General features: G+C 43.3%; 1 protein-coding gene across 1 annotated transcript; it reads right to left on the minus strand.

Moving 5' to 3' along the window:
• Positions 1–6957: 6957 nt before the first annotated feature.
• Positions 6958–18406, minus strand: LOC310799420 (uncharacterized protein; the record flags this gene model as incomplete). The annotated part of the gene is made up of 6 exons (XM_083662005.1): positions 18286–18406; positions 16044–16107; positions 13679–13758; positions 13348–13494; positions 9708–9742; positions 6958–7227 (listed from the first exon to the last, which is right to left on the minus strand). Exons 1-6 carry the CDS (start codon positions 18368–18370, stop codon positions 6958–6960), a joined length of 681 nt encoding a protein of 226 aa, XP_083518131.1. The 5' UTR covers positions 18371–18406.
• Between the last annotated feature and the right edge of the window lie 9022 nt (positions 18407–27428).

A 27428-nucleotide genomic window follows, 5' to 3' on the forward strand; every position in this document is an offset into this window, starting at 1 on the left:
AAAGTTATGAGTATTTTAATGTTGTGTGTCTAAAAGTAAAATCTCAGAAAAATGGCTTTAAACATTCCACAACAACATATTTTCTACAGTGGCATTCCACCAAAACTTGTTTTATGAAAATAATTGTTCACTATGAGTGCGTTTACATGCAGACAATAAACAGTTTATTAGCGGATTTCTGGAGTTACCTGATTATTCGAATGGTCATGTAAACAGCATAAACCGATAAGCTTTATCCGTTTATGGCCGTTATCGGGTTATGAATAAACCGATAAACATACCTAGGTTTTTGGCCCATAACCTGTCTTTTGAGTGCATGTATACAGCGTATCAGGTTTCTTGTGGGTTTTATACATCTGCGCATGTACAAGTTGCATGTCAAAAGTTGAATTACCGCCGCCTTCTGGAGAGAAATCCCACTAATTGACTGAATCATGTAAACCCGGGTTTTTCCTATTGTCGGATTATTTTAAGTGCATGTAAACGCAGAAATCAGCTTATTGCCATAAACTGATTACTCACAGTTATCAGTTTATTGGTGTGCATGTAAACGCACTGAGTGATGGACGGTGGAGATGAAAGTAACTAAAACACTCATAATCTCAAAATACCTGCAAAACTCATTTTCAACCTTCTTTGGCTCATTGCCAACAATGTGTATAGCAGCGACATGTGAAGAAGGGTCCTCCCAGGGCACCACACAATATATACTGTATTAGGAAACCTACCTGGTACCTGGTAAGAGACCTTTTTGCATTCCACATGGATCCCGCAGATGTTTTGGCGAGCACGTTATTATGGCCCACCAACCCTATTGTCCCACCTCATCAGGTCACTATTGGGTTTCCATATGAAAGGTTAAGCTGGACCTTTAAAGGTTAGACTGGACCTGCTCAGCAACAATGTTGAGGTATTCTGTGGTGTTTTAAAGTGCCCTATAATGTGACCCGACCAGCAGCCACGTTGACACCAGCCACGACACAAAACAGGATTTATGGGACCTGGGAATGTTCTCCACTCTTCAGTCATCAAATGCAGCTACAGCTTCATCTTGCTAGCTGGCAAGAGTGGAAGGTGGCGTGAACCTACTGCAGCGGCCTGTCCCCATCATGGTATGGACAGGACATCCCCTCTCTACATCACTGTTGAACTGAGCTACTATTTACTGTTAGCTTGAACCAGCCTCGCCCTTCTCCTCTGACCTCAGTCGTGCACGACTGCAGCAGCTGCATGGCTGAAGTGTTCTGTTCATGGTGCGCTCCAGAGACACTGCCGTGGTGAAAACAGGAGGTTGGCTGGTTTGTGAGATCCCGCTTGCCTGGAACTGTTGCATCTGGTACCCGAGCGTCATACCACACTCAAAGTGACTTCAATCAGTGTCTTAACTATTCAAAAATGTAGTCGAGCACTAACTGAACCTCTCCATGTCCACATGCTTTATACTTTATTTACACATGACTCTCTGTCTGGAGTGAGCTGTTTGAGGGAATACAGTGGGGAGGGAGGTGTAACCCCAATAAAGTGGCCACAAACATCGCTGCAGTTGATTCGACTGTTTGAGAGACATTTTGTTTTTTTTCCCATCAAAAACGAGACATTTCCTCTCAGTGGTGAATGAGTGATGTTGAGTTCGTGGAGTTGCAACATGACTATTTCCAGCTTCTGGAAGCAAAAATAAAGAAATGATAAAAAAACGTTTTGCCTAAGCCTACACATTGTCACGCCATTAGGAATGTGCCAAACATTTAACCTTAACACTATGGCTCAAACGAATAGGAGCTGTTATGTATCAAAAAGAAAATGTAGCATGACAAAAAGGCAAAAGGATGTGTACATGTGCATTAAACCTGGGTAAAAAATAAACTAATCGCAGAGAGAATGGCCACCATTTATCATGCACCAGAGGACCCAGAGGTAGCCTATTACACATTGCACCTTTCAACATCTATGCACCCCAAATACAATAGGGGAGAGTGGGGTAGGCTACTACTACTGGTTGGGCCGGGGACACCTCGCCATTCCGAAGTGTCGGCATTCCGATCATTGACTTCTATGCTTTTGGAGAGGCGGCCCTTTTTTATCTCCAAAAAATGTTTCGCCGAGAGGTTAGGTTACGCTTAGGCGTGGGGGGTGGGAGAGGTTAGGTTTAGGGTTAGGGTCTGGGGGAGGGTTCTTTCGCAATTGCGAGGTTAGGGTTAGAATTTTGTCGGAATGCCGGTATTTCGGAGTGCCGACATTTCGGAATGCCGAGGTGTCCCCGGTTGGGCCAGATGCTGTGTTAGTAGTCTCGCTAGCCAGCCTCTCTTTCCTTCCGTCAGAGAGTCTGGCGCCGTGGAAACAGGCACGGGGATCAGCCCTCCCCTGCTCTAAAGCTGCTCTCCCATTCGAGCGGCTGTTTCGGTGGCAGCAGGATATCCGCTCCCCCGCTTGCAAGCTCTGTCACGCTCTGTCATTGGCTCCGACCATATGTCAATCAGAGCGGCTTCCGCTCCCATGTGTGTCGCTGTAATGCTCCCGCCGAACGCTAACTAGCTAGCGTAGAAAGCTAACGGCAGAAACCTACAGGCTAACTCGTTGCTACACGCTGAAAATGGCAAGTTTTGAAGAAAATTTGGATTGTGCAATAAAGAAGGCCTGCTCGGCACTTTCGGTGGATGGTTGTAAAGATATCAAGAGAATATGTTTAGAACATTTGCTGTCTAACAGTAGGCTCGTTTGAGATGACTGCCGCCTCGCCTGGAAAGCAGACGAGAGCAGGCGAGCACAGTCAGGCGAGGCGTCAACAAGTCGAACACCCCCGACGGCACACTCGCTGCTGCTTTTCTTCTTCTACAGTTTGGTTTAACAGCGGTTTGTAAACAAATTAAAACATGCATTAGCGCCACCCACACTCACTGCTCAAATAACACAGATCTTCAGATTCCTTATTTTTATTTTAATGTAGGCATTCCAGGTGGTATTTATGTAAAATATGGAGTGACAGCTTGGAATAGATATAAAATTGAAGTTTCTACACTTCACTGTGGGTTTGTGATGCACCTGTGTTGAACCAATGGGCGCTCAGCTGATGCGTTTCTCGTCATCCTCTGTCATCCACAGTCGGGCGCAGTTGGTGGGGAGCAACTGCGGCGCCTCGCTCCAAATCTGTGCCCGCCTCACTCTCGCGAGAGTCACTTGACTCACGCAGTCGGGCAGGACGGAGCAAGTCGGACAACTTTCTAACCATCATGCAACGGGGCAAGCAAGGCGCTGGTCGAATCTGCGCAGAATTTGCTCATCTCAAACGAGCCTAGTGACTTTATGCCTGTGAGCTCTCCTCCTCCTGTGTAAATGTTCCGCCGACACAAGTTCCACCCCGAAACTATTTTCCAAGGTCACTAACGCTAAGCACCGCCCAAGACGAGGATGATTGGTTAACCCAAACAGACCATTTTTTTTCGCAATCCCACAATGGAAACCTGCGGCGCCAGACTCTCTGACGGAAGGAAAGAGAGGCTGGCTAGCGAGACTACTGTGTTAGTGACAGTAGGTGGCTGGAAATGTACTGTTAACCCCTCAATACTCAATAGATTGAAGAGGAGAGAAGCCTCCTGCTCTTAATAACTCTTAATGATTTGGTGGATAAGTGGAGAAAACAACAACATAGACAACATACCTGGAACAAAGTTTTGAGAGAACACCATACTAGGGGAGAACAGGGAGCGGATGAAGCAGGGGGGTGGGTGGAGCACGGCCTCGTATACTATCTTTGACATGACCCTGGAAGACAAAACTCGGGATTCACGTTTCACTTCCTTTTCAATGACTCCGGAAAAGTTCAGCGCTGCACATCTCCGTTCCGCCGAATTATCAGCAAAAACGTTTTTACCCAATTTTTTAACGGAAAGTAAAATATTGGAAACAGTGTGTTTTTCTATTTTGTCTATATTGTCTATACAGTATTTAGACTACTTAAGGTAGGAGATAACTGTTACAAATTGGATGACCCTAAGACCCCGCACTCTTTTGTGCACCACCTGTTTCCCTGCTAACATTCGACATTGAAACCCAACCCAGGCTAATGCTATTATTTTTTGGCGAGCGGCTAGAGAGCCCCAGGAATGAGTCTGGAAAACATTGATGCTAACACTTCCTGGTTCTTCACTGTTTCTGCCTATGGGATTTTTGAATGGGTTTTTGCCACGATGCTTCTAATAAGGTCTTTGGGCAACGCAAGCTTAATCAAACGTGAACCAGTGTTCAGTAGGATAATCTTCACACATGAGGACCACTTTTATGAGTTTTTAAGCTTTTACGTGCCGTTAAAAGGGCGGCTAGCTAGCAAACTGCTAAACGAGACTACACTGTTGAGTCGACGGGGATATTATACGTCAATAACGTCATCACTTCAAAGGACGGACACAGAAATTCTCTTTCCCTCACCTGGTTCAGCCCGGGGTAATCAGTGCACAGCAGCACACACAACAACACTCCAGGTTGAGCGGTGATGTGACGGGGAAGCCTATGCGACGTGTGTGTAGTTCTGGATTAGTTTAGCTCGAGCTTTTTACTTCTAGGGCTCGCATTTACGCTACAAAACTCATGAAAGTGGTCCTCATGTGTGAAGATTATCCGGCTGAACACTGGTTCGCGTTTGATTAAGCTTGCGTTGTCCAGAGACCTTATTTGAAGCATCGCGGCAAAAACCCATTCAAAAATCCCATAGGCAGAAACAGTGAAGAACCAGGAAGTCCGGGACTTCCGCGTTCCGACTACAAAAATATGTCATCCCTGGGGCTCTCTATTCAGTGGTCGGCTAACTCTGCGATACATTACTGCTTTTAAATAAGATATAAAGGGAGACAAAGGCCCAAGAAATGTAGTTGTTATAGCTTCTTAGTTTTCTATAAGCAAGTGGTGCTAGATTGTCTGTGACTGTTGGAGATAAAAGCTTCCGCATTCAGCATACAAACTGATGCAATTGTTGTGACGTCATCATTGATGTCACTTCAGCAATTGTGATGTCATCAGTGATTTTTGGAGCCCGATTTCCATAGCTGCAGCCATGGCGCATCATCTCCAGACAGTCTCCACCCTAGGAATCGATCCTAGTTTTGTAAAATGCTTATAGAAATACTTGGTCAAACCAAGCGATTCAACTATCGAATCAGGAGAGACAATATAACATTTCACAGAAAAGGGGGGCAAAGGCTTGTTCTCTAATGATCAAATAATATGGCCAACATCAACATCAGACAACTGGATGTAAGGACTACAGAGGTTATCAATAAATTCAATGTGGAATGTAATAATGCATAAGCATAGGAATAGCATAGGAATTATAATATTGTGGCAGAATGATACAGATACAATGGAATCACATTTCAGTTAGTCAGGTGTGAGCTCCAGAAATGCACGTCAGTGCAACAGCACCATCTAATAACCACTCAGATAGCATAGCCTCTCTACCGCAATTCAGCTAAAATAGTAGACAATCATGCATTTTCTACACAGAGAAAATCAAAGGAAAACAGTACAAATTGTTCAAATACGCATACACACCATATTCATATATGCATTCACGTTGATAGGTAATGACTTTATAATAACCCAGCCAGAGTTTACTCTCTTTTTTATGTACCACTTGACTAGATGAATTGATAAGCGACTTTCCTATGTGTTACTGCGTGTTTGCTGGCTGATGGCTATCGTTCTGTTCTGTGAGCACGAGCAGTACACGCTTTTAGTTATTTTTAAGTCATTTCCTTCCGTCAACAAATGCATATAGGCCAGTGATAAAGATCATTACAGGAAGCTGCCGAGCAGCCACAACCAGACTGTATAGGGTGAAAACCACAGTGGCGTAAGTGACATTTTGACCGTTTTTCCAGTGTAGAGAGAGAGAGAGAGAGAGAGAGAGAGAGAGAAATAACACAACACATAACACTTTTGAACATAATACTCTCTATATACAATATTAACAGTATTCAGTAAGCGACTTGGGAAAACAAAAGAAAAAGTCTAGCTGAGTCACTTTATATTGTGAGTGGTGGTTAAAGTGCCTTACAAAAACACTATTTTTCATCTTGATTGTGAAGCACATTGCACTGCATTTGATTATATATTAACGTGCTATAAAAATAAAGACTCAATTGAATTGAAATGGGCCCAATCAGAGAACTGGAAAGCAGGTTTACCTCATTTGAATTGGAAGAGCTGCTGCTGTCGGCCAATCAGGATCCAGTATATATGAGGGCTTAGCCTTCATTAAATTAGACTGGAACACTTTATTTTCCATGGGAACCAGTAATCCAATTTCCTAATAATTTCCTAGAAATTATCCCCCATTAGTGCTAATTTTAATTTATTTATCCTGGTTGCTGCTCCACCCTCTGCCGATCTGGGGAGAGCCAAAACTGGCTCCATGCTTCCTCCGAGACATGGGCAGTTAGCCAGCTGCTTCTTTTCACCTGACAGGGGAAGCTTCACCGGTAGGACATAGCACGTGGGAGGATCACGCTATTCCAACGAGTTCCCCTCCCTCCGAACAGGCGCCCCGAACGACCAGAGGAGGATATTGCATGTTTTTGGTGAGGGGTTCCTATATGAGGGAAGCCCCCAGGGGGCACGGGAAGAACATGCAAACTCCACACAGAAAGGCCCTTTTGACGGCCCCACCCGGGCGGTGGGCACTCGAGGACATGCGGATGGGCAGACACTCCTTCAGCGCTCATAGCGTCCCAGGTGGGAATCGAACCCAGGACCGATCTAGCTGTGAGGCGACAGCGCTACCACCGCGCCACCATGCCCCCCCCCCCCCCCCCTCCCATATTATCCTATTTAACATCTTGTTTTTGAGGTTGTTTTGCAGCAGTACTGCCAAACTAAATGGGTAACATCTGTACATATCAGCACAGTATAGTTCACAGCCACAGTCCATGTTCCTGAACCACCATTAACCTCAGCCACAGTCCATGTTCAGACTCTCCTCTTTGGTCTTTTTGGGGGCTTAATGACCACTTCAGTGTAGGTCACTTCATCCTCTGAACTGCTTTCAGCATCCTCCCTCTGTCGTATGGCTGCGTGGTAGTTGGGTGGACGCCCATGGTGGTAGTTGGGTGGACGCTCATGGTGGTCTGACTCTCCACTGACTCCAGGAGGGTTGAGATCATCAGCGGTGGTGGACACAGATGGGCCTCCAGATTCAACGGTGATGTAACTGAGGCTGAAGGGAGTGAAGTCCTCAAACTGGGGAACACGGTGACAAGGAGCAAACACAGGGAGTGAGCATGGACATAGACTCAGCTCAGTCTTAATCCGTTTCACTACTGTAAGACTGAGAATATTACTATTTAAATCTTTTCATAACGTTAGGTGGCGCTGTTGGAAGCCTTGCATCGGAGAAACAATCATGAGTGTTGTGGGCGGGCCTGCTTGTTGGGGTCAGTGACGCTCATGCAGAACCGGTGCTGTCGCGTTTGCGGAGAAACATATTAATCACTTAGAAACAAACAAACATAACCTGTTAATAGGACGTGTTTTATCCGGCCCCGGCGGCTAGAGGTCTTTCCCCCAACGATAAGCCCGACTCCCGAGGCTAACGTTACAGAGCCTGCTGATGACTTCACAATAGCAAGCGGACCACTTCCGGGTAGAAAAAATTATTGTAAAATAAACAACAGGTATAAACTCTCTTTGCAGCACATCAGTGTCTTGCTCTATATTGGAACTATGAAACATTGCATTGCCGCTACCAAATAAAATTCTAATAATAAATGTAGGCGTGTCTGCTGCCGGCCGGTCTCGCCGGGCTCTGAACCAGATTTGGAACAGTAAATTCCCAGACGTTTGGTGGTTAGGTGGCGCTGTTGGCGCCGCTCACCAAACGTCTGGAAACCTAGACTAGCATGAACAAGAGAGCACACACCGAAATGAACTGAACTGATTAAAGGCCCCGCCCCCCTCCCGTCAGTTGGTCTATACCTGTAAAAACAGTTTGTGTTCTACCGTATTAAAATGCACATGAGCGCGTGATGTATAATCGTGTTGGCTAATAGCTTGTTACACTGCAGCATCATGTGTTGTAAAAAAATAAAACTGCTTCGCTTCTTGTCTTGATTATACTCTTTACAGTCTGCGATCACACCGGAAATACTGTAGTTAACGCATCTCCGTAAAACATTAGTTTAGAAGCCACAATATTGTTGCTGTATAATATTAACAACTAGCCAACACATCAAAGCTGGTGGGCTTAGGGCGTGACTGGAACTGGTTAACAGTTATTTCAAGTTGGTCATTCAGTGGCATTTTATGCCCACGTAACTAACGTAGCTAACAGCTAGCTAATGCAAGAGGCTAACACTAGCTATTTCCTGTACAGTATGGTATATACTGTCAGGCCTGTAGCTACCATTGAGGACACCGAGGTCATGACCTCGGTATTTTCACAAAAAGAAAAAAAAAATGTTTTTTTGTTTGTTTTTAGAAAAATAGCCCCGGCCCCCAGATCTATTCATCTGTCATTGATGTTTTAAAGCCCTCATAAATAACATGATATATGACAGTTGATCAGAAATGCAACAATTTGCTTCCTCTCTGTGTGCTATAGAAGGAAGAGACATATCTCACCACAACGTTCAAATTTTGCATTGGGGCTAGATTGGGGCTAGACTTTGGGGACAGTTCTATTGAAGTGAATGGGTAAGTAACTCCCCTGTAAGTGATGTTTGTGTAGATGGGCCATTGTATTTAATTGAGCAGTATTCTGCCATGTGACCTGTATGCAGAATATAAATTATATTATATGGGGAGACATTTATTTTTTGTATCATTTTGAAGCAACAGCACAGTAAAGAGGATATTAATCTAACATGATGTATGTAGTTCTTTATAGATCTAACCTCTTAATTTTGCTCTCAAAGTGCACCAGATTGAAGCATTTTACTTTAAAATGGACAACATTTTCTAAACGGGTGGGCACAGCCCCCCCTGGGCCCCCGACACCGTGCTAAAATGACCTCTGTATTTCTGAAACCCTGGCTACAGGCCTGTATACTGTATTATCTGTCGATCATACGTCAGTCGTTGGACCTTGTGTCTGACGTCATCACCCGTTTTTAGCAACAGCTTTTTCTTTTTTCTTTTACTTTGAGCATAAAACGAGGTTATTTCTTGTCAAAAACGAATTTAATATAATAATAAAATACTGGTGACCATTGTGGCAGACCAGGTCATGACTCACAACAACATATGAAATATGTTAAAAATTACAAAATACAAGCGACTTTTGACACTTCTTGATCTTAAAGGCATGTTAATTGGTAACAGCTTCAAATGTGTTTCTTAGAGAAATAATTCAGAAATAGTGAAGTTGATGCTACAGTACAGTATGTATGAATTTCTTTCCAAAGCCCCTGCCTTTCCATCAAGGTGGCTATACTTTAAAGAAAGAAAAAAGTATATAAAAAAAAGTGACTTTATAGTTTTGATGTCTTTATTATTACTCTAAAATGTGAAAAATAGTAAATGTAGAGATTGCTGGCCTCATTGTGTTTAGCCTATTCAGATACCTGATAAGGGTAAATTGGCCAAAACATCATAAAAAAATAATTATTGTAAGTGTAAGATTGCCTTTTTGCTAAATGAATAGAGACCAGTGAGTACATGCATACACCTTCATCCGATTTCTTTAAGTGTCATTTTTGTGAGTAGAGACCAATGTAACTCACCGCATCGTCCTCAGATGAGGTCTCCTCATCATCTCCTGCAGAAACACATGATGAAATTATGCAATGTTATTGGCTAATCGGAGAATTACACTCACACCCTCACATCACTCAACACAATTTTAAATACTGTACAGACTCAGTACCTTCTGTTGAACCCAACCGCTCAAAGTCTTCTTCTAGTAACTCCACATATTCATTTTCTTGGTCTCTCTATATGAAGCTCTAACAGAAGTTCAGACAGCAAGACTATAATCTGCACATTCATGCTTCTATTATAGTTCACTTCTCATTTCATCCCGCCTTCATATCCACGCTCAAAATAGCCTGTCACTTCCGAGGATCATTAGAATAATCCCAGCTGGTCTCATCTATCCAATGGCATATAGCGACACATCTTCACACACCACCATTGTAAGCCTATCACATTATACAGCGCCATTGTAAGCCAATCACATGGCTGCTGTCCTTTTAAATAATGTATCTTTCTATCCACTCTTCAGCCTGCCGCAACCCCTCCATCTCCCCGTCTCCGCCCAGTCTTCGCAGACCCATCATTCATCAGTATCAGGAGAGTCTATAATCAGTCACCACCAGTACCAGTATCTAGACTCCACTGGGGGATATATATTGCTGCTGGAAATTCTTTGTGAAGTCAGTTGTGCAATAGTCCATTTTGGTGAGTTGTTTCTATGCAATTCATTTATATGGCATATGAGTAGTAAACAATTTTTTTTTTATTCCAGTGAATCATAATGATAGTGTTACATCCCCCCTTCGTGGAAATTATTTGTGAAATCAGTTGTGCAATAGTCCATTTTGGTGAGTTGTTTCTATGCATAAAAACTAACACTGTAAATTGTACAAGGAACCCTCTAACCGCTAATAACAACCCCACCCAGGTGTTGAAGTAAGCGGTGTCGGTGTTGCAGGTTGCACTTCCTTGTCACACACGCACTGCACACACAGACAGTCTCCCCCGCAAATCTCACGCTGCACGACACACCCCCTTTCTTGTCTCTCTCTCTCTCCCACACACACACACACACACACACACTCACACACAGTCTCCCCCAATCCTCTGTGCACGGTGCACACAAATCAAAATATGGGTGAGTCTCCCCCAAATCTCGCCTACAAACGCACAGAGTCAGTTATAGAAGCGACTGGCTACCCAATTTTTGATATAGCCCCCCCTGGACAAAAATGCCCCAGCCACCCTTGGAGGTAACCGTCTACAAAGTATTTAAACTGTCAGTCAATTGAGAAAGACCGTCTGCAAGTTATGCTAAAGAAACAACATAATTGGTCGAATATACAAGTAAGGATATTTGTCCAGACAGAATGATTCACAACAACATAAGTCTGACAGCTTATGTAGCCTACTGTATGTTCTTAACGTACACTACAAAGCCCTTTTCCCACATGCGCTTTGTACCGCAAAATGACCGCAACGTGGTCTAATGCCTGCATGTGGGAAAGGCGCCGTGCCGGTATGAGCGCGACCCCGTCGTCACGGCCATTTCACTAGTTTTGAGCCAGTCAGAAGAGCGGTATGCCGCGATAGTCAGACAGGTGAGAAAGGGGTCCAGTCATTTTCCGCTATCAGTGCACACAGTAGACAGTCCAACACCAAATACACAGCTGATTGTTCGATATTCCCCTGGTGTTGCGTACCACCAAAGGACTATTGCCAGTCGCAAACGCGCTTCCAGTGGTTTTCGCCACCGGGTGATCTTGCGTGTTAGTGCGGGTCGGACCAGACTCAGCACTTAGTCGAACGTACACCGGGACATGCGAAAATGACGCTTCCATTCCACGTCGTCAAAATTGTTCAGAGCATCTTCCCAAAATAAATTCCCTCCTGGTCTCTCTCGCTTCCAGACGGCTCTAGTCTCACGCAGCAGCGCAGAGGTACATAACACTGTCATGATCTGTCCCCGGTTTAGTCTATCTTCATATTCTGCACGATGTTGAGCAGAGAAGACTGCGAACATGAATCTGTTTCTGTTCGCACCTATATCCCTTTCCATTTTCGCCTTAATTTGTCTGCGTCGCTGTCTACATTTGAGGAAAAAGCACGTCAGCAATATTATCAAAAGAGTGGACGCCGGCTCCATGTTTGTTTGTTGTTTTTTTCTGACTGGCCTCAGTGGCCTGCAGCACAGACCCCAGGCCACTCTCCCCCGCCAACCCGCCACCCCACCCCACCCCCCAACATACCGGCTATTTGACTTAAGATTCCCACATGCGAACGCTGAGGTGTGAAGGGAAATTCAGGGAAATGTCCGATATTGACTTACAGGTAATTTTCCGGTACGCATGTGGGAAAAGGGTTCTAGTGAAACACTCTCCAATCAGCCCGATCTCATGAAATGCGTATGTATGACACGCGGGGTGTTTTCTCATGGAATAGATACGCGGAAACGGGAGTTGGCATGCAGTTTGGCAGCAACAATGGTGGCAAAGTACGTTAACATACTCGCAACCAATAACCTAAACCCTAACCCTAACCCTTAACCTAACCCTGACCCTAACCTTAACCTAACCCCCATAACTTCCACGTAAAGTTATTATGAGATGATGAGATGAGATAAACTTTATTGTCCCTGGAGGGAAATTTGTCTTGGGCAAAAAGTGCTAGTGCCAACATCGGTGTTACAGACATAGTAACAAAACAAACACGGTCACAGTCACAGCATTGTACTTCACCACAGAAAGAGTGCCAGCTAGACACAAGATTGCACTATTTCGAAGATTGCACATGCCCAATTGCATAGTGTGTTTAAATCATCAAACCAGTTAATAAGGGAAGAATAAAATAAGCAATAAAACCATAATACCATAAAAATCATACAAATAGAAATCAATATAAAAATCAGATCAAATCAATTTAAATTAAAACAAATCAAAATCGGCATTTGATAAAAGTGCATGTTAGATTTCTAATGTAAGTGGACGAGGCGAAGTTGCGTCTGAAATGCACGCGCAACTGCGTTTCCACGTATCTATTGCACGAGAAAACACCCGCGTGTCATACATCTCCCACGAGATCGGGTTGCTCCAATCTGGGCACCCAGAGTCTATCAGTCTGACGACTAATACGACTCTGGGACAGACGGCCGATATTCTGGCGTTTGCGCTGCATAGTGGATGTCCACGCCAAGACTTCCATTGTGCGCCGCAGTTATGGTTTACATTGACGCGAGAATGGAGTTGCAGCTGATCGATTGTAGGTCCAGACGACGTTTCGACTAATAATAAAGAGTAGGCTTTATAATAAAGAGTAGGCTTTTCTTATTTTGCCGAGGTTAAGATTAGAAGGAAAACTCTGCATCTCTCTTACGGGGCAGGTGCGTAGGACAAGGATATAATTCACACAAAATAAAGAGAGTCCCGCACACTGTCCAAACTGGCAAAAATATAAATTTAATATTTATTTATTTAATATTTAATATTGTAACGTTTCCAATATTACAACGTTACGTAACGTTATAATATTAAATTTATATTTTTGCAAGTTTGGACTCTCTTTATTTTGCCGAGGTTAAGATGAAATGTGTGTGTGCGTGCGTGCGTGCGTGTGTGTGTACGTGCGTGCGCGACTGCGCGTGCGTGCGTGTGTGTAAAAATGTACACATACCTTGAGCCATTTTGGCCAGCTTCTGCTGATGTTGGCTACTGTAATACTGGGCGAGTGAGTTAGCATAAGCATTAGCATGCTCGTCAACCGCTGCCAGATTTTGTGTCCTCATGAACTTCACTCGGTGCCTTTCAGCACGTGCTGATCCTGAGACATGAAATGTGGTTATAGTTATTTTTAATTTGCAGTAAAACATACCCCTCTCATTATTATACATGTAGCTTAGTATTATCATTATAGTTATTTTTCATTTACAGTAAAAACATCCTCTCATTATTAAATATACAGTGTGTAGTAGTAAGTTGAACAGCATCATGTGGCTGATACCTACTTCTTCTTCGGGTAATGACCAAACTAATTATGGCTAGAAGGGTCACGACGGCCACTACACTTATGATTGTATTTTCGTGGCTGGAAGACAAAAAACATACATTCAATGAACTTCAAATGTAGACTTGGTACAATTTCCCGTTTTATCAAAACAAACAAATATACCTTTATATGAATATATTTCAAATATACCCAATCTTTAATAGATACTTTTCAGGTAATGCAGGGGTTCGCAACCTTTTTTGGCTTGTGACCCTACTTTGACGTCACAAAAATCTAATCAAATTCCGGTACACCATCGATAATATCATCAGTGACATCACCAATATATAGTATGCTTCTTTTTTCCTGCAGAATTCTGACTTTAATCTGAGAATTATGACTTTATTCTCAGAATCCTGATTTAAAGTTAGAGGGTCCTATCGTTCCACTGGCCTTAAATTAGCGCTTAGCGCAAGGCGCAGCCTATATTAGTGGGCATGGACTGGCGCAGTGCCTATTTTCGTGTCGGTGCTACATGCGGCCTTAAGCATTATAACCACGCCTTTTAAGCGTAGAATTATTCACACCGTGCTGTAAAGTGCAGTAAACGAATCACAATGTCCCTTTCATGTTTCAAGATTCAAGATTCAAGATTCAAGATTTTTATTGTCACTCCATGGTATCACGTGTGAAATTCTTGTGCTGTGAACTCCGTTTACAACATAGTACAAATATAACAGGGCATTTGAGTGCAAAAACAACAAGAGACACAACAAGCAATAAGGCAGTATAGTGATAAGACAAGTCAGAGACAGTGGCATATTCACTGCACATAGGTGCACATGTCGTGTGCATACTTTAAACGTGCTTAAACATTTTAAATTCGGCGTATTTGACATACAGGTGCCAATAGCATATTCCTTATTAAACATACAATTAAACTCTGCGTTTTAAATTCGGCGTATTTGACATACAGGTGCAAATAGCATATTCCTTATTAAACATACAATTAAACATTAGACATACGTAATGGTAGCAGCTACAGTACGGTACAGTACGGCTACTTCACTATTTGTGTATGTTAAGGAGTCTCGTGGCCTGCGGGAAGAAACTGTTCCTCAAGCGATTTGTGCGTGCTTTTGCAACCCTGTATCTCCTCCCTGAGGGTAACAGGCTGTTGTGGGGATGGTTTGTGTCTTTGATGATCTTCAGGGACCTCCGTGTTCCATTCCACGGAGTGATCCAATCCGGTCAGAAAAGCCCAACCAAAGCGCTCTGAGCTCCCCCCTCCCTCTTTCATCCCCTGTCTGTCTCCATCTATATTATTCCATATTATTATGCTTCTCAAACCAATCTCACTGCAGTTTAAATACAGCAAGCATGTAAATACGCTACACTATAGCAAGATCAAAGTGAAAAGAATATTCTAAACGCATCGGCTAGAAAAATATAGCCTATCCCTGGATGTCATGATGAGATTAGATTGGTGAAAGTTTGGGCAGAATAATATCGTTTTCTCTTGCTAGCTTTTTTTCTCCCCCACTGCACAGGTAGGATGATGCAACAGCCTCTGAATGACAGGGGCTCAAAACTACGGTATAACAACTTTTTTTTCAGGGAGTGAGAGAGGGGGAGAGAGTATGAGATCTGCAGAGGAGAGCTGCGCGTAATTACACACAGTAATATCCGCGGCGCACTGAATAAGGCCTGGTTTTGAAAAGCGCTAAGCGCTAAATTAACGCCAGGGGGGAAGATAGCGTTAGGCCGGTATTTAAGGCCGAAATGCCCATTCTGGTCTATTCTGGCACTGCGCCACACCTCTTCGGCGTAAAGAGCATTTCGGGGCCTAAAAACATGATGCTATCTTCCCGAGTTAGGCGCAAAGCGTGTTTTTTTGCGTTTATTGCCCGTTTAGCGCCTAAGGCCAGTGGGAAGATAGGGGCCATAATCATAAAAAAGATTTTCATGAATAAAATAAAATAAAAATAGGAGTCACTCACAATGTTGATTGAGGCTATGGTCCATTGATGGAAGCCTTTGAGTATATACAGTAGTGACATTACATAATGCAACACTGTTTGGATCTCACCTGCAATTACCACTCATCACCATAGGTGTCACCCTAGAGAACAAAACTGAAATCTTGGAGATTATCACTTTAAACATATCTATGCTTTAAGCTCAGATCTAAAAAATAAAATAAAATAAAAATAAATCGCATGTGACCCTAATCATTTTCGGTAGTATTAAATTGTGTGTGGTGTGTAATATATATATATGTATATATCTTTTTTTCTTCCCCCCAGGCGACCCTATTTGAATTCCAGGCGACCCCACTACGGGTCGCAACCCTAAGATTGTGAACCACTGAGGTAATGCATTACCTGGGATTGTCTGGTGGCGTCGGAGGGGGGCGAGTCGGGAGGATGTGTACTTCTAGTGGATTACCTGTAGGGAAGATGGAGAGCAAAGTGTGATATTATTATTGGTAAAATACAAAATAATTTAGTCACATAAAAAAAATCAGCTGCATCTACACTATGGTTACACCCATGAGGCCAATATTGGCCTTTATCGGCGAGTTAGTGTTGTCCACCTCTGATATGATGGTTTCTCACACCCCACAGCTACAGAAAAACTTCTTTGCACATTCTCTTTATTCATTTAAATAAATAAATAAATAAATAAATAAATAAATAAATAAATAAATAAATAAATAAATAAATAAATAAATAAATAAATAAATAAATAAATAAATAGACGAGACAGACAAAATAGGACCCTGATCCCATGACAATAAGTCAAAACAAAACCTTCTATGCACCGGAAAGACAAAACACAATGTTATCTCCTCCTCTCCAGGTGGAATGCCTTTTCGACATAACAAACAGCTTCTCAGAAGAGACACTCAAAATGAGTGCCTGAGATGTCAGCTATGCGTGTCAGCTAGATCATAATTAAACAGAGGCAACAATGATCAACAACTAATCAATAAGCAGTCAATCAATCACTTTACTCTGACAGACCCATGTACTGTAGCAGGGATCTTGCAGCTGGCACTCAGTATCAGAAGTATAGGGACTGGGACTGCCAACGTACTGGTCATATTAGCACAGGTGTTCCTGGGACTGCCAACGTACTGGCCATATTACCGCAGGTAAAGTGTTCCTGGGACTGCCAACATACTGGCCAAATGGTGTGGATTCAAACAGGTAAAGTTTTAATGGGACTGCCAACATACTGGCCAAATGGTGTGGATTCAAACAGGTAAAGTTTTAATGGGACTGCCAACATACTGGCCAAATGGTGTGGATTCAAACAGGTAAAGTTTTAATGGAACTGCCAACATACTGGCCAAATGGTGTGGATTCAAACAGGTAAAGTTTTAATGGAACTGCCAACATACTGGCCAAATGGTGTGGATTCAAACAGGTAAAGTTTTAATGGGACTGCCAACATACTGGCCAAATGGTGTGGATTCAAACAGGTAAAGTTTTAATGGAACTGCCAACATACTGGCCAAATGGTGTGGATTCAAACAGGTAAAGTTTTAATGGGACTGCCAACATACTGGCCAAATGGTGTGGATTCAAACAGGTAAAGTGTTCCTGGGACTGCCAACATACTGGCCAAATGGTGTGGATTCAAACTGCAGTAGAACACAAAGTCATCTAAAAAGGATGGGGAGAACATGCTTTGCTTAAAACCACTCACGTGTCTAAACCCTCTAGTCTAAATACTGTTTAAGAAGCTTTCCCAACACTGGCAGCAATAGAATTCTGGCGAGGAACAGTTGTAATTCTTAGTGTAAAAATGGCCAAAATGTAAATATTAAATTCCAACAAAATATTTCCATCAGCTTCATTATAAACACATCTGTAGTGAGAATGGCATTCAGAAGGATCAGAAGGATACTCTGATCTACACATCTGCAGGTGAAGATGTGAATGTCAAATGTAGCCACAAGCTGCTTTTTTGGGGGGGAAAGTTCTCTGGGCCCATTCCAAAAAATGTATGTGAAATTTGGTTGCTCTACAGTAGCATCTACAGTAGCATCTACAGTAGCATCTACAGTAGCATCTACAGTAGCATCTAGCACTTAGGAATTATGCCCCACTTCCCGTTTGCCTGTAAATTTAATTTGTGCCAAAGTTTGTGTGTTATAACTTATAACCATAAAGTAGGAAGTCCACATTATGCGGTGGGCACAATTTTGTTGAGATCGGATCAACTTTGCAGGAGACAACACAACAATAGGTATTGTATGTACTGTAATTCAAGATGGCCGAAAAACCATCACAGTATAAATGAAATGCAATGCATTTGTCTTGAGCCAACAAATCTGATGTCTTTGTTTTAGGCCTTATGGCCCAAAATGTCAAGTATAGCTTCACAATCACGACCAGCATTTGTGTATTTTTGTTACTTGTGTAGTGGGGGAGATTTGAAAACTAGCCACCAACTTTGGTTGCTCTGAATTAGAAGGTAAATTGTAAGAAGAATCACAACAAAAACAATGGTTTCAGCAGCTGTGGTGCTTGGACCGCGAATAACAAAATGAAGGATACCATTCAACAATTAACGTGCATTTTGTACATCTTCAAATCACGTGGATTTTATACATACCTGAAACGGAAATTTCACCCTCAGACTGCTGCCCATTCTTGTGGCAGCGATATGTTCCAGCGTCTTTTGGCATGACACATATCATTTCTATGGAAAGGTCCTGTGATGACGACGATAATGTCCTGATATTCTCTCTCACAGGCGAACACTGGTAATACGACGGTGACCCCACTTTGCACCATTCCGGCGGTTTGCTATCACGTTCCCTGTCCCAGTACCTCCTCCCACCGACATACCCATGGTCATACCCATAACCCCCAGGCCTGGGATAACGATCTCCGTAATCCCAATCTCTGTACCTTGCGTGACAAGTTGCTTTAACAGAAGTGAAAGCGTCTACACGTAATCTCTTCTTGGAATAATCATCAGTATTTAGATAGAGTTCTCCAGATTTCCCCAAAACACGATTCCGTAAAAAGTGTGATTTAATATCAGCGCCCTCTGGCCTTTTCACCACACACTGGTACAGTCGAGTTTTAGAGCACGGCACGTAATCCGTTTTGAGTTCAGACCGGAAATGATCGTCCACTATCTTCATTGTTGCGGGGCAATCAGAACCGTCACACCGCCAAGATTTCTGCCACGCCTGGAGCTCGGGGGGATACTGGCATACGATCTCATACTCGTTCGGCGTCGCTCCTTGTCGACTCTTAACCACCGGCAGCGAGTCGCGCTCTGTTCGAACTATGAGCTCCACTTTCAAGTCCTTACTTTTCCCTCCGAAGTCCATTGAGCATCGGTACCATCCTGAATCATTGGACTTTAGTTGGCGTTTCTCCAGGGAGAATGAGCTGTGGGAGTCCACAATTTTAAAATCCTCTCTGGTTTCTTCTCCATGGTCCATGGTGTAAACTGACTGGCAACTGCCACCGCTGTTGGACAGTCGGCACCATTGTTTCTGACTGGCCCCCATGAGGTCCCATCCAGCGCCACATGGCATCACTATAGACTTCCCTATAGTCCCGATCACCACGGTTGGGTCACGATCTGAGAAAATGGAAAGAAACATAATGCAACAGAGGATTAAAATCCACAACCATAGCAGTCTGCTGAAACAGGCCCACAGTGCTAGTGTATCTGAATATACTGTGTGATTCATTCACTATTCAATTCAATCATACACAGTAAAATCATCGGTAACCCTTTATTTTACAGGTAGCCTATAGTTACATATGAACTATTTGTAATTACACATGAACACCAAATGTAATTACATAGTAATTACCAATAGTTATAAATGAAATGCATGTAGTTACATTGTAACGGACCTGTAAAGTGGAGTGAGTCTATTCAACTGTAGTTCATGTAGTTACATGGTACCGGACCTGAACTACTACAGTTGAATAGACTCACTCCACTTTACAGGTCCGGTACCATGTAACTACATATGAACTACAGTTGAATAGACTCACTCCATTTTACAGGTCCGGTACCATGTAACTACATATGAACTACAGTTGAATAGACTCACTCCATGTTACAGGTCTGTTACAATGTAACTACATATGAACTTCATTTATAACTATTGGTAATTACATTTGGTGTTCATGTGTAATTACAAATAGTTCATAAGTAACTAGGGTACCTGTAAAATAAAGGGTTACCAAATCATCTCACGGCAAATAACACTTGTAAAATCATTGTCACTGAAAAATCAACAGTTGTTAACAATGAAGAAGTGTGTACCATCGTTATCTGAGATCTTTTCATTCAACTAGTACCCTTGCTCAGTCAGGAAACAGACTTCACTGAGTAATACCGTTATGGAAATAGTGCTTGCTACTAGGGGTGTGAATCTTTCAGTATCTCACGAATCAACTCGATTCGATGTAGATTCCTCGGGTCAAAATTCGATTCAAAATCGATTCAGTACATAGGGGGATTTCAGGATCTAGGCTACTCCAGTCTGCTTTGTGCTAAGAAAGACGGTGTGGCTAATTATGGCATGAAAGTGTGGCATTTGTGGGCAGTGGTGGCCTAAAGGTTCGAGAAGTGAGCTTGTGATCGGAAGGGCGTTGGTTTCACGTCAAAATGTTGCTGAGCTGTGGAACGTTATGTAGCCCCTTTCCCAGCAAGCTAGCATGAGAGGCTTGGTAGCACCACAGGAATGAGTCCAGAAGTAGCATGTTGGCTCCTCAGGGAGAAAGGCTGTGGGCTTTTAGGATGGGGAATTTGGTTAAATGCCTGAAATTAGCTCTGTGGTTAACAAAAGTTTATGGGAGTGGTAATTTGTGTTCAGCAGGATAATCCTCACAAACGTGAACCACTTTTATGACCTTTGAAGCGTAAATGCTTTTTTTTAATGGGATTTTCAAAAAACATTTCAAAAGTCATAAATGTGGTCACCCTTTGTGTTTGAAGTTTGTGTGTGTATTGTGTGTGACGATGCAGTGACCTAAAGAAGCTATACGTTGGCTGTGGGTAGTCTTTCAAATAGCCTGTTTCCGCCCTCACCAATGCATAAGGACGCACGCAGTGCGCACAGTGCAGAGAGAGAGAGAGACAAGCGGTTTTATTCCCTTGATCCCAGCATTGCATGTTATTTGGTTAGTGGTTATTTGCATCAAAACAGACAGTTTGATTAGGAAATGATTGTATCTTTATTTAAGTGCGTTGATCTTTAAAGATGTCACTCAATTTGTAACTTGAGTTACTTGACAAAGTGACTGGTATAATATTACTGAAATCCTATAAGTAATACGTTGTATTACTGAGTTACTGCTCAAAGTAATATATTACATGCAATATGTTACTTTTGTAATGAGTTACCCCCAACACTGCTGGTAACACATGGGCAAATCCAACAAGTATGGAAGTTTGCGTGTGGGAATCCAACACGTGTGATTTTTCTTCACGCACACATGGGAATCATTTAAACACAAGGATCCAAGAGCCGTTTAGTCATTTATTAGAACCGGCATGAAAACATATGTGGAACAAAGAGAATCTAACTTTGTGTATGGTAACACATGGGCAAATCCAACATGTATGGAGGTTTGTGTGGGAATTCAACACGTGTGTGGTTTTTCTTCACGCACACATCATGGCCGTAACTACCATTGAGGAAACAGAGGTCATGACCTAATTTTTTTTTTTTTTTTTATAGCCCCAGCCCCCAGATCTATTCATCTGGCATTCATGTTTTAAAGCCTTCAAAAATAAGATTATATATGACATGGGGGTCTACATGTTCTCTCAGGGGAGGCGCGGCTGTCTACATGTTCTCTCAGGGGAGGCACGGCTGTCTACATGTTCTATCAGGGGAGGCACGTCTGTCTACATGTTCTCTCAGGGGAGGCACGGCTGTCTACATGTTCTCTCAGGGGAGGCACGTCTGTCTACATGTTTTCTCAGGGGAGGCACGTCTGTCTACATGTTCTCTCAGGGGAGGCACGTCTGTCTACATGTTTTCTCAGGGGAGGCACGGCTGTCTACATGTTCTCTCAGGGGAGGCACGTCTGTCTACATGTTCTCTCAGGGGAGGCACGGCTGTCTACATGTTCTCTCAGGGGAGGCACGGCTGTCTACATGTTTTCTCAGGGGAGGCACGGCTGTCTACATGTTCTCTCAGGGGAGGCACGGCTGTCTACATGTTCTCTCAGGGGAGGCACGTCTGTCTACATGTTTTCTCAGGGGAGGCACGTCTGTCTACATGTTCTCTCAGGGGAGGCACGGCTGTCTACATGTTCTCTCAGGGGAGGCACGGCTGTCTACATGTTCTCTCAGGGGAGGCACGGCTGTCTACATGTTCTCTCAGGGGAGGCACGGCTGTCTACATGTTCTCTCAGGGGAGGCACGGCTGTCTACATGTTCTCTCAGGGGAGGCACGGCTGTCTACATGTTCTCTCAGGGGAGGCACGTCTGTCTATGTTCTCTCAGGGGAGGCGCGGCTGTCTACATGTTCTCTCAGGGGAGGCACGTCTGTCTATGTTCTCTCAGGGGAGGCGCGGCTGTCTACATGTTCTCTCAGGGGAGGCGCGGCTGTCTACATGTTCTCTCAGGGGAGGCACGGCTGTCTACATGTTCTCTCAGGGGAGGCACGTCTGTCTACATGTTCTCTCAGGGGAGGCGCGGCTGTCTACATGTTCTCTCAGGGGAGGCACGTCTGTCTACATGTTCTCTCAGGGGAGGCACGGCTGTCTACATGTTCTCTCAGGGGAGGCACGTCTGTCTACATGTTCTCTCAGGGGAGGCACGTCTGTCTATGTTCTCTCAGGGGAGGCGCGGCTGTCTACATGTTCTCTCAGGGGAGGCACGGCTGTCTACATGTTCTCTCAGGGGAGGCACGGCTGTCTACATGTTCTCTCAGGGGAGGCACGGCTGTCTACATGTTCTCTCAGGGGAGGTGCACTCTGCCACACTTTGAACACCCCTGAAGTAGGGCATTACTCAATAGTCTTTATTTTTGCATGTAAGAATGAGAACTTACCTTCTACATGCAACCAGTACTTGTTGCCACGTTTGGCACTGCTCCTGGATGCCAACTTATAGCAAGCATACAGCCCCGTGTCACTGGGTCGGAGTGAGGAAATCGTAAAGCGTGTCTCTTTGTGCTTGTGGTCTTCATAGACTGAAACATGACCGGTGGTATTGGTCACATGTGAACACGGAGTGTCACAGTTTGACGGGTAGTCGAGGCAGTGGCACGTCCCGATGCTTTCGTTCACTGAGCAGCCGAGCACTACAGAAGCGCCGGTCTTCGCGAAGATGGTCAGCTCTGATCCCCAAACACCTGTAGGAACAAGTCATGTGGTCAGTCAGTGTTGTTTCTACAACAACAACTATATTGTTCTTGAATTCATACAATTTAAAAAGCGTTTGTCCTCCTAACTGCACAAGAAGACACTATAGCACACTTCAGTGTGGCAAACCTCTTTTCTGACTGGTTTCTCCCCAAAGAAAACGTGTGGTCTTGCTCAGGTGAGATGCACTTCAGAACTACTAGGCCCCCTAACTCAGCAGTTGACCTGGCCAACAACAAAAAAGCTGATTTTTTTTTTGTCCGAGTGAAATGTTCTATGGTCTCTCCTGATTCTGAATATAGCTTAATATATATATATATATATATATATATATATATATATATATATATATATATATATATATATATATATATATATATATATATATAATATATATATAATCGCTTGGTTTGACAAAGTGAAAGTCTTTTTATACGGATTTTAGCAAACGTCTATGGAGAAATTAATGGCAATGAACCCGGAAGATTGAGGGCGTGACTGTGGCGGTGCTGTGGCTCTATACAGATAACCTTCGGCCTTGCGTCGGCTGCTCTGGCTCCAAGAACATTCTGCATGGATGAGATTCTAAACCCAATCTCCAAGGCTTCAAAGCGGTCCCGGACCGGTTCACACACGGACACACACGCACACACATGCACCTTGCGCACACACAGACACACACTCACGCGGGCACACACAGACACACCCATGCACACATGCACACGCGCACACACACACATACACCCACGCAAACACACAGACACGCACAGTCGCACACACACTGACACACACCCATGCACGCACACATGCACACACACACACGGACACACACGGACACACACGCACACGCGCACACACACACATACACACATGCAAACATACAGACACGCACACACACAGACACACACCCATGCACGCACACATGCACACACACGGACACACACGCACACACACATACATACACACACGCACACACAGCGACACACACAGTTTCTACACTTAATTCTGCCCGCTGTGTTGTGCCTTTCCAAAGCTCAGTGATATGATATTGCATGATGTACAGTACTGTACAGCCATTTGTATTGGACTAATATTCTTAAATAATGATTTATTTCGTCATTAACAGAGCAAGCGTGTAAAGGTTAAGGTTATCATTAGAGTCATGGTCTTGAAAATGGTCTCACATGGGTCTGGTCTCGGTCTTGGTCTCAGTCTCGCACCCGCCCTCGGTCTTGACTCAGTGTCGCCCCCCCCCCCCGCCCTCGGTCTTGGTCTCTCCCATCACCCCACCAATCCCCCCCCACCCCCAAACCACACCTGTCATCATTTTTTCTCTCCCCACCTGAACTTCTGTTCTGTTGTATGTTTGTGTCGTGTATTCTGTTTATTGCTTATTGCACATGTAGGCTATTGTTTACTGCTTATGTGTGCTTATTTTCAACTGCATGTGTTCTACTTTACTGTGGTGTTTTTAAAGCAATTTCTGCTAAAGCAACAGATGGAAAGAAGCCTTTGGTTATACGTTCTCTTTGTTTAGAAACATTCATCAATATGCACTGTCCCTCCCAAATGAACACATGCAATAAAAAGAGGATATTACAATGTCCAATATACAAAAACATGCTCAACATGTCCTTCTACTTTGAAACTGCCGCACCCGCAGTGCAGTTTCCTGTTCATTTAAGAGTGAATTTCGGGTGACTTCATTGTTATCAAATGGAAAACTTCAGTGTAAATGATGAGGATTGACTGGGATGATTCATCAACACTCATTTTAAACCTACTTTGCTTCATTTGCAAAGACTGAGAGACATTTGAAGAGACGTTTGAAGAGACGTTTGAAGACAATGCTATTAGTCCATTATATGGTAAATGGTAAATGGCCTGCATTTATATAGCGCTTTTATCCAAAGCGCTTTACAGCAGGTACATTCACCCATTCATACACCGATGGCGGCAGGCTACCACGCAGGCATGCAGACTGGAGGACGCAGGAATCGAACCACCGACCTCTTTTATCCAAAGCGATTCGTGGACCCGCTCTACCTCCTGAGCTACAGCCGCCCCCTTTATATTCAGACATTATTCAGCCGGAAATAGTGAACATGTCAATACTGGCTAATAACCGGGAAAATCGTTACATGGTTGGTTCAAGATTGAGCCTAATTACATTATATCCATTACGCTCAGCTTTGTTACATCATTGGCAGCCATTCTATTATTGCCATGTACACCTGAGCAATCCAGTCAATAAGCACTCATCATGCGGAGTGGATGAGAACTTTGTGACGCCCGGAAGAGATGATTCTCTTTAGAGAAGAACATTTCATGACAAAATGAAGGCTGTCGGAAAACACGCCATCCAATATTTCGTATGTGTAATTTCCAAATGATCGCGCTCACCTTCAACCATCTTGCATCTTGTTTCAATATTTGGTTGAATAATTAACCAATGATTTTTAAATAGACAGCATCATTATATTTCTGTTTTAGCCTAATGATGAAGTCATCAGGGCATATCTCAAACGACTAATATCACATACCGCCACCGGTAATCATATTGTATCTGTGTAATTACACAGTGCCAGTTCGCTGCAATGCTTAAACATTTCCAGATGATACAAAATATGTTCCTACATACTTTATAAAGGATGATTATGAGGTTTACACAATGGGTCATTTACTATAACATGAAAGTGACTTACCGTCCAGTGTAAGGAACATAAAAAGTTGCACAATGAAGCCTCTCATCTTCATCCTTGGCAAGTTTCGTTCAGGTGTCCTTAGGCAACACAATGTTTCTTTCTTTCTTTTGAATGGAGTGTATATGATTGAAATATATCTCAAAAGACCATGCACCTAAATGCCTTAATTCCCTCCTGCGTCTTCTAGTACTCAAGTCTGACCAATATCTTTATCACCTGAATCATCTTACGGGTAAGTTCCCCCACCCTCTGAGCAGCAGAGACCAACACATACACCGAGGCAAACCTGAAGCGCAAGTGGAAAGTTGTGGCTTTGCTCAGAATCGAGAGAGGAAATGAAGCGTTTAAAAAACACTGATAAAGATCAGTGATGTTATTTGCTGAATTTGTGTTCAGTCTGAACATGTTTTGCTCAATAAGCTATAAATACTGTAAACTACAGCATTTTCCAGCTCTGAAACCAGTTGTAAACCGAAAGGCGTACTTACTACAAAGTGTTTCAAATGCCATTTTGGGAACCATCAAAGAAAAAAGATGGATAGGCTATGGATATCCTATCATTAATAAACTGAAATTGGAATTTTGACGTCTTTTGACAGTCGCTCTTTATTATCCCCCCCCCCCCATTCTGAATGTGTGAAAGAACCTGAAATGTAATCAACAGTGAAAATATCAATTCGATTCAAAACATTCAAGACAAGGTTCCACTTGTGTGTCTCATTTGCCATAGCGGAGGCCAAATGAGTTCAGATTATATGAGCACATATTATCTTGGCATTTCTTGGTCACTTTTGGTGTCCACCATCTTCCCATGGGAGACGCTGCCCCGACCCGGGGCTTGACTTCATCAGTGGGAACATTCCCAGAGGATCTTGCTGAAGGCATCGTTGCTATATCTCTCAGGGCCTTCAGTATCATCTGGTCGGGACTCTCTGTCAGACAGAAGAAAAAATAATTCATATAAGGGGAACATTATTCACCTTATGTAGCCACGCCCATTTGACCCGGTTGTGTGGTCGTGTGACGACTTCAGGCTAAAAAAAAGAAAAAGAAAATGGCTGGCCGTGCTCCAATATCATCTAACTCTGAATTAACTAATAATTTCGCCAATTGTATGTAACATACCAAATAAAAGCAAACCGCAATGTCTAAGAATGCAACACCATGTAACTGGCTCGTTAATTCTCGCATTCCAGGGAATTACGTTAACGTCTGCAGGTCTTATAGACGTAAGTGGCTCGAGCGCTCGGAGGAGAGAAAACTATCTGAAGCTTTCTTTGTTGGAGTCCAGGTATGTTTTACAAGAAAGTGCTCGTCATTGTCGACGATAACGTTATCTGACCTGGCTAACAGTGGATACTCTGCTTGCTTGCTGTGTACCGAGCTCAAAGTACCGTAAATTCCGGACTGTAAGCCGCACCTTTTTTCCCGTTTTTTGGCCTTTTTTGGCCCCTGCGGCTTATATAACGGTGCGGCTTATCTATGGATTTTTTCCCAAAAAAAAAAAAAAAAAAAAAAAAAAATCTCTCTTTTTTAGCACTCTTTCTAACTATAAAGCCACTTCTGTTTTAATTTCCTCTCTTGCCCTCTTTTCACCACACTGTATGACACTGTATGACACTGTATGACACTGTATGACACTGTGTGCACTGTAAATAACAACACAGGTGGTGTTGTGTTATGTTGTTTTGTTGAA

This window comes from Poromitra crassiceps, assembly GCF_964638095.1.
Source record: "Poromitra crassiceps genome assembly, chromosome: 27".
Classification (NCBI taxonomy): domain Eukaryota; kingdom Metazoa; phylum Chordata; class Actinopteri; order Beryciformes; family Melamphaidae; genus Poromitra; species Poromitra crassiceps.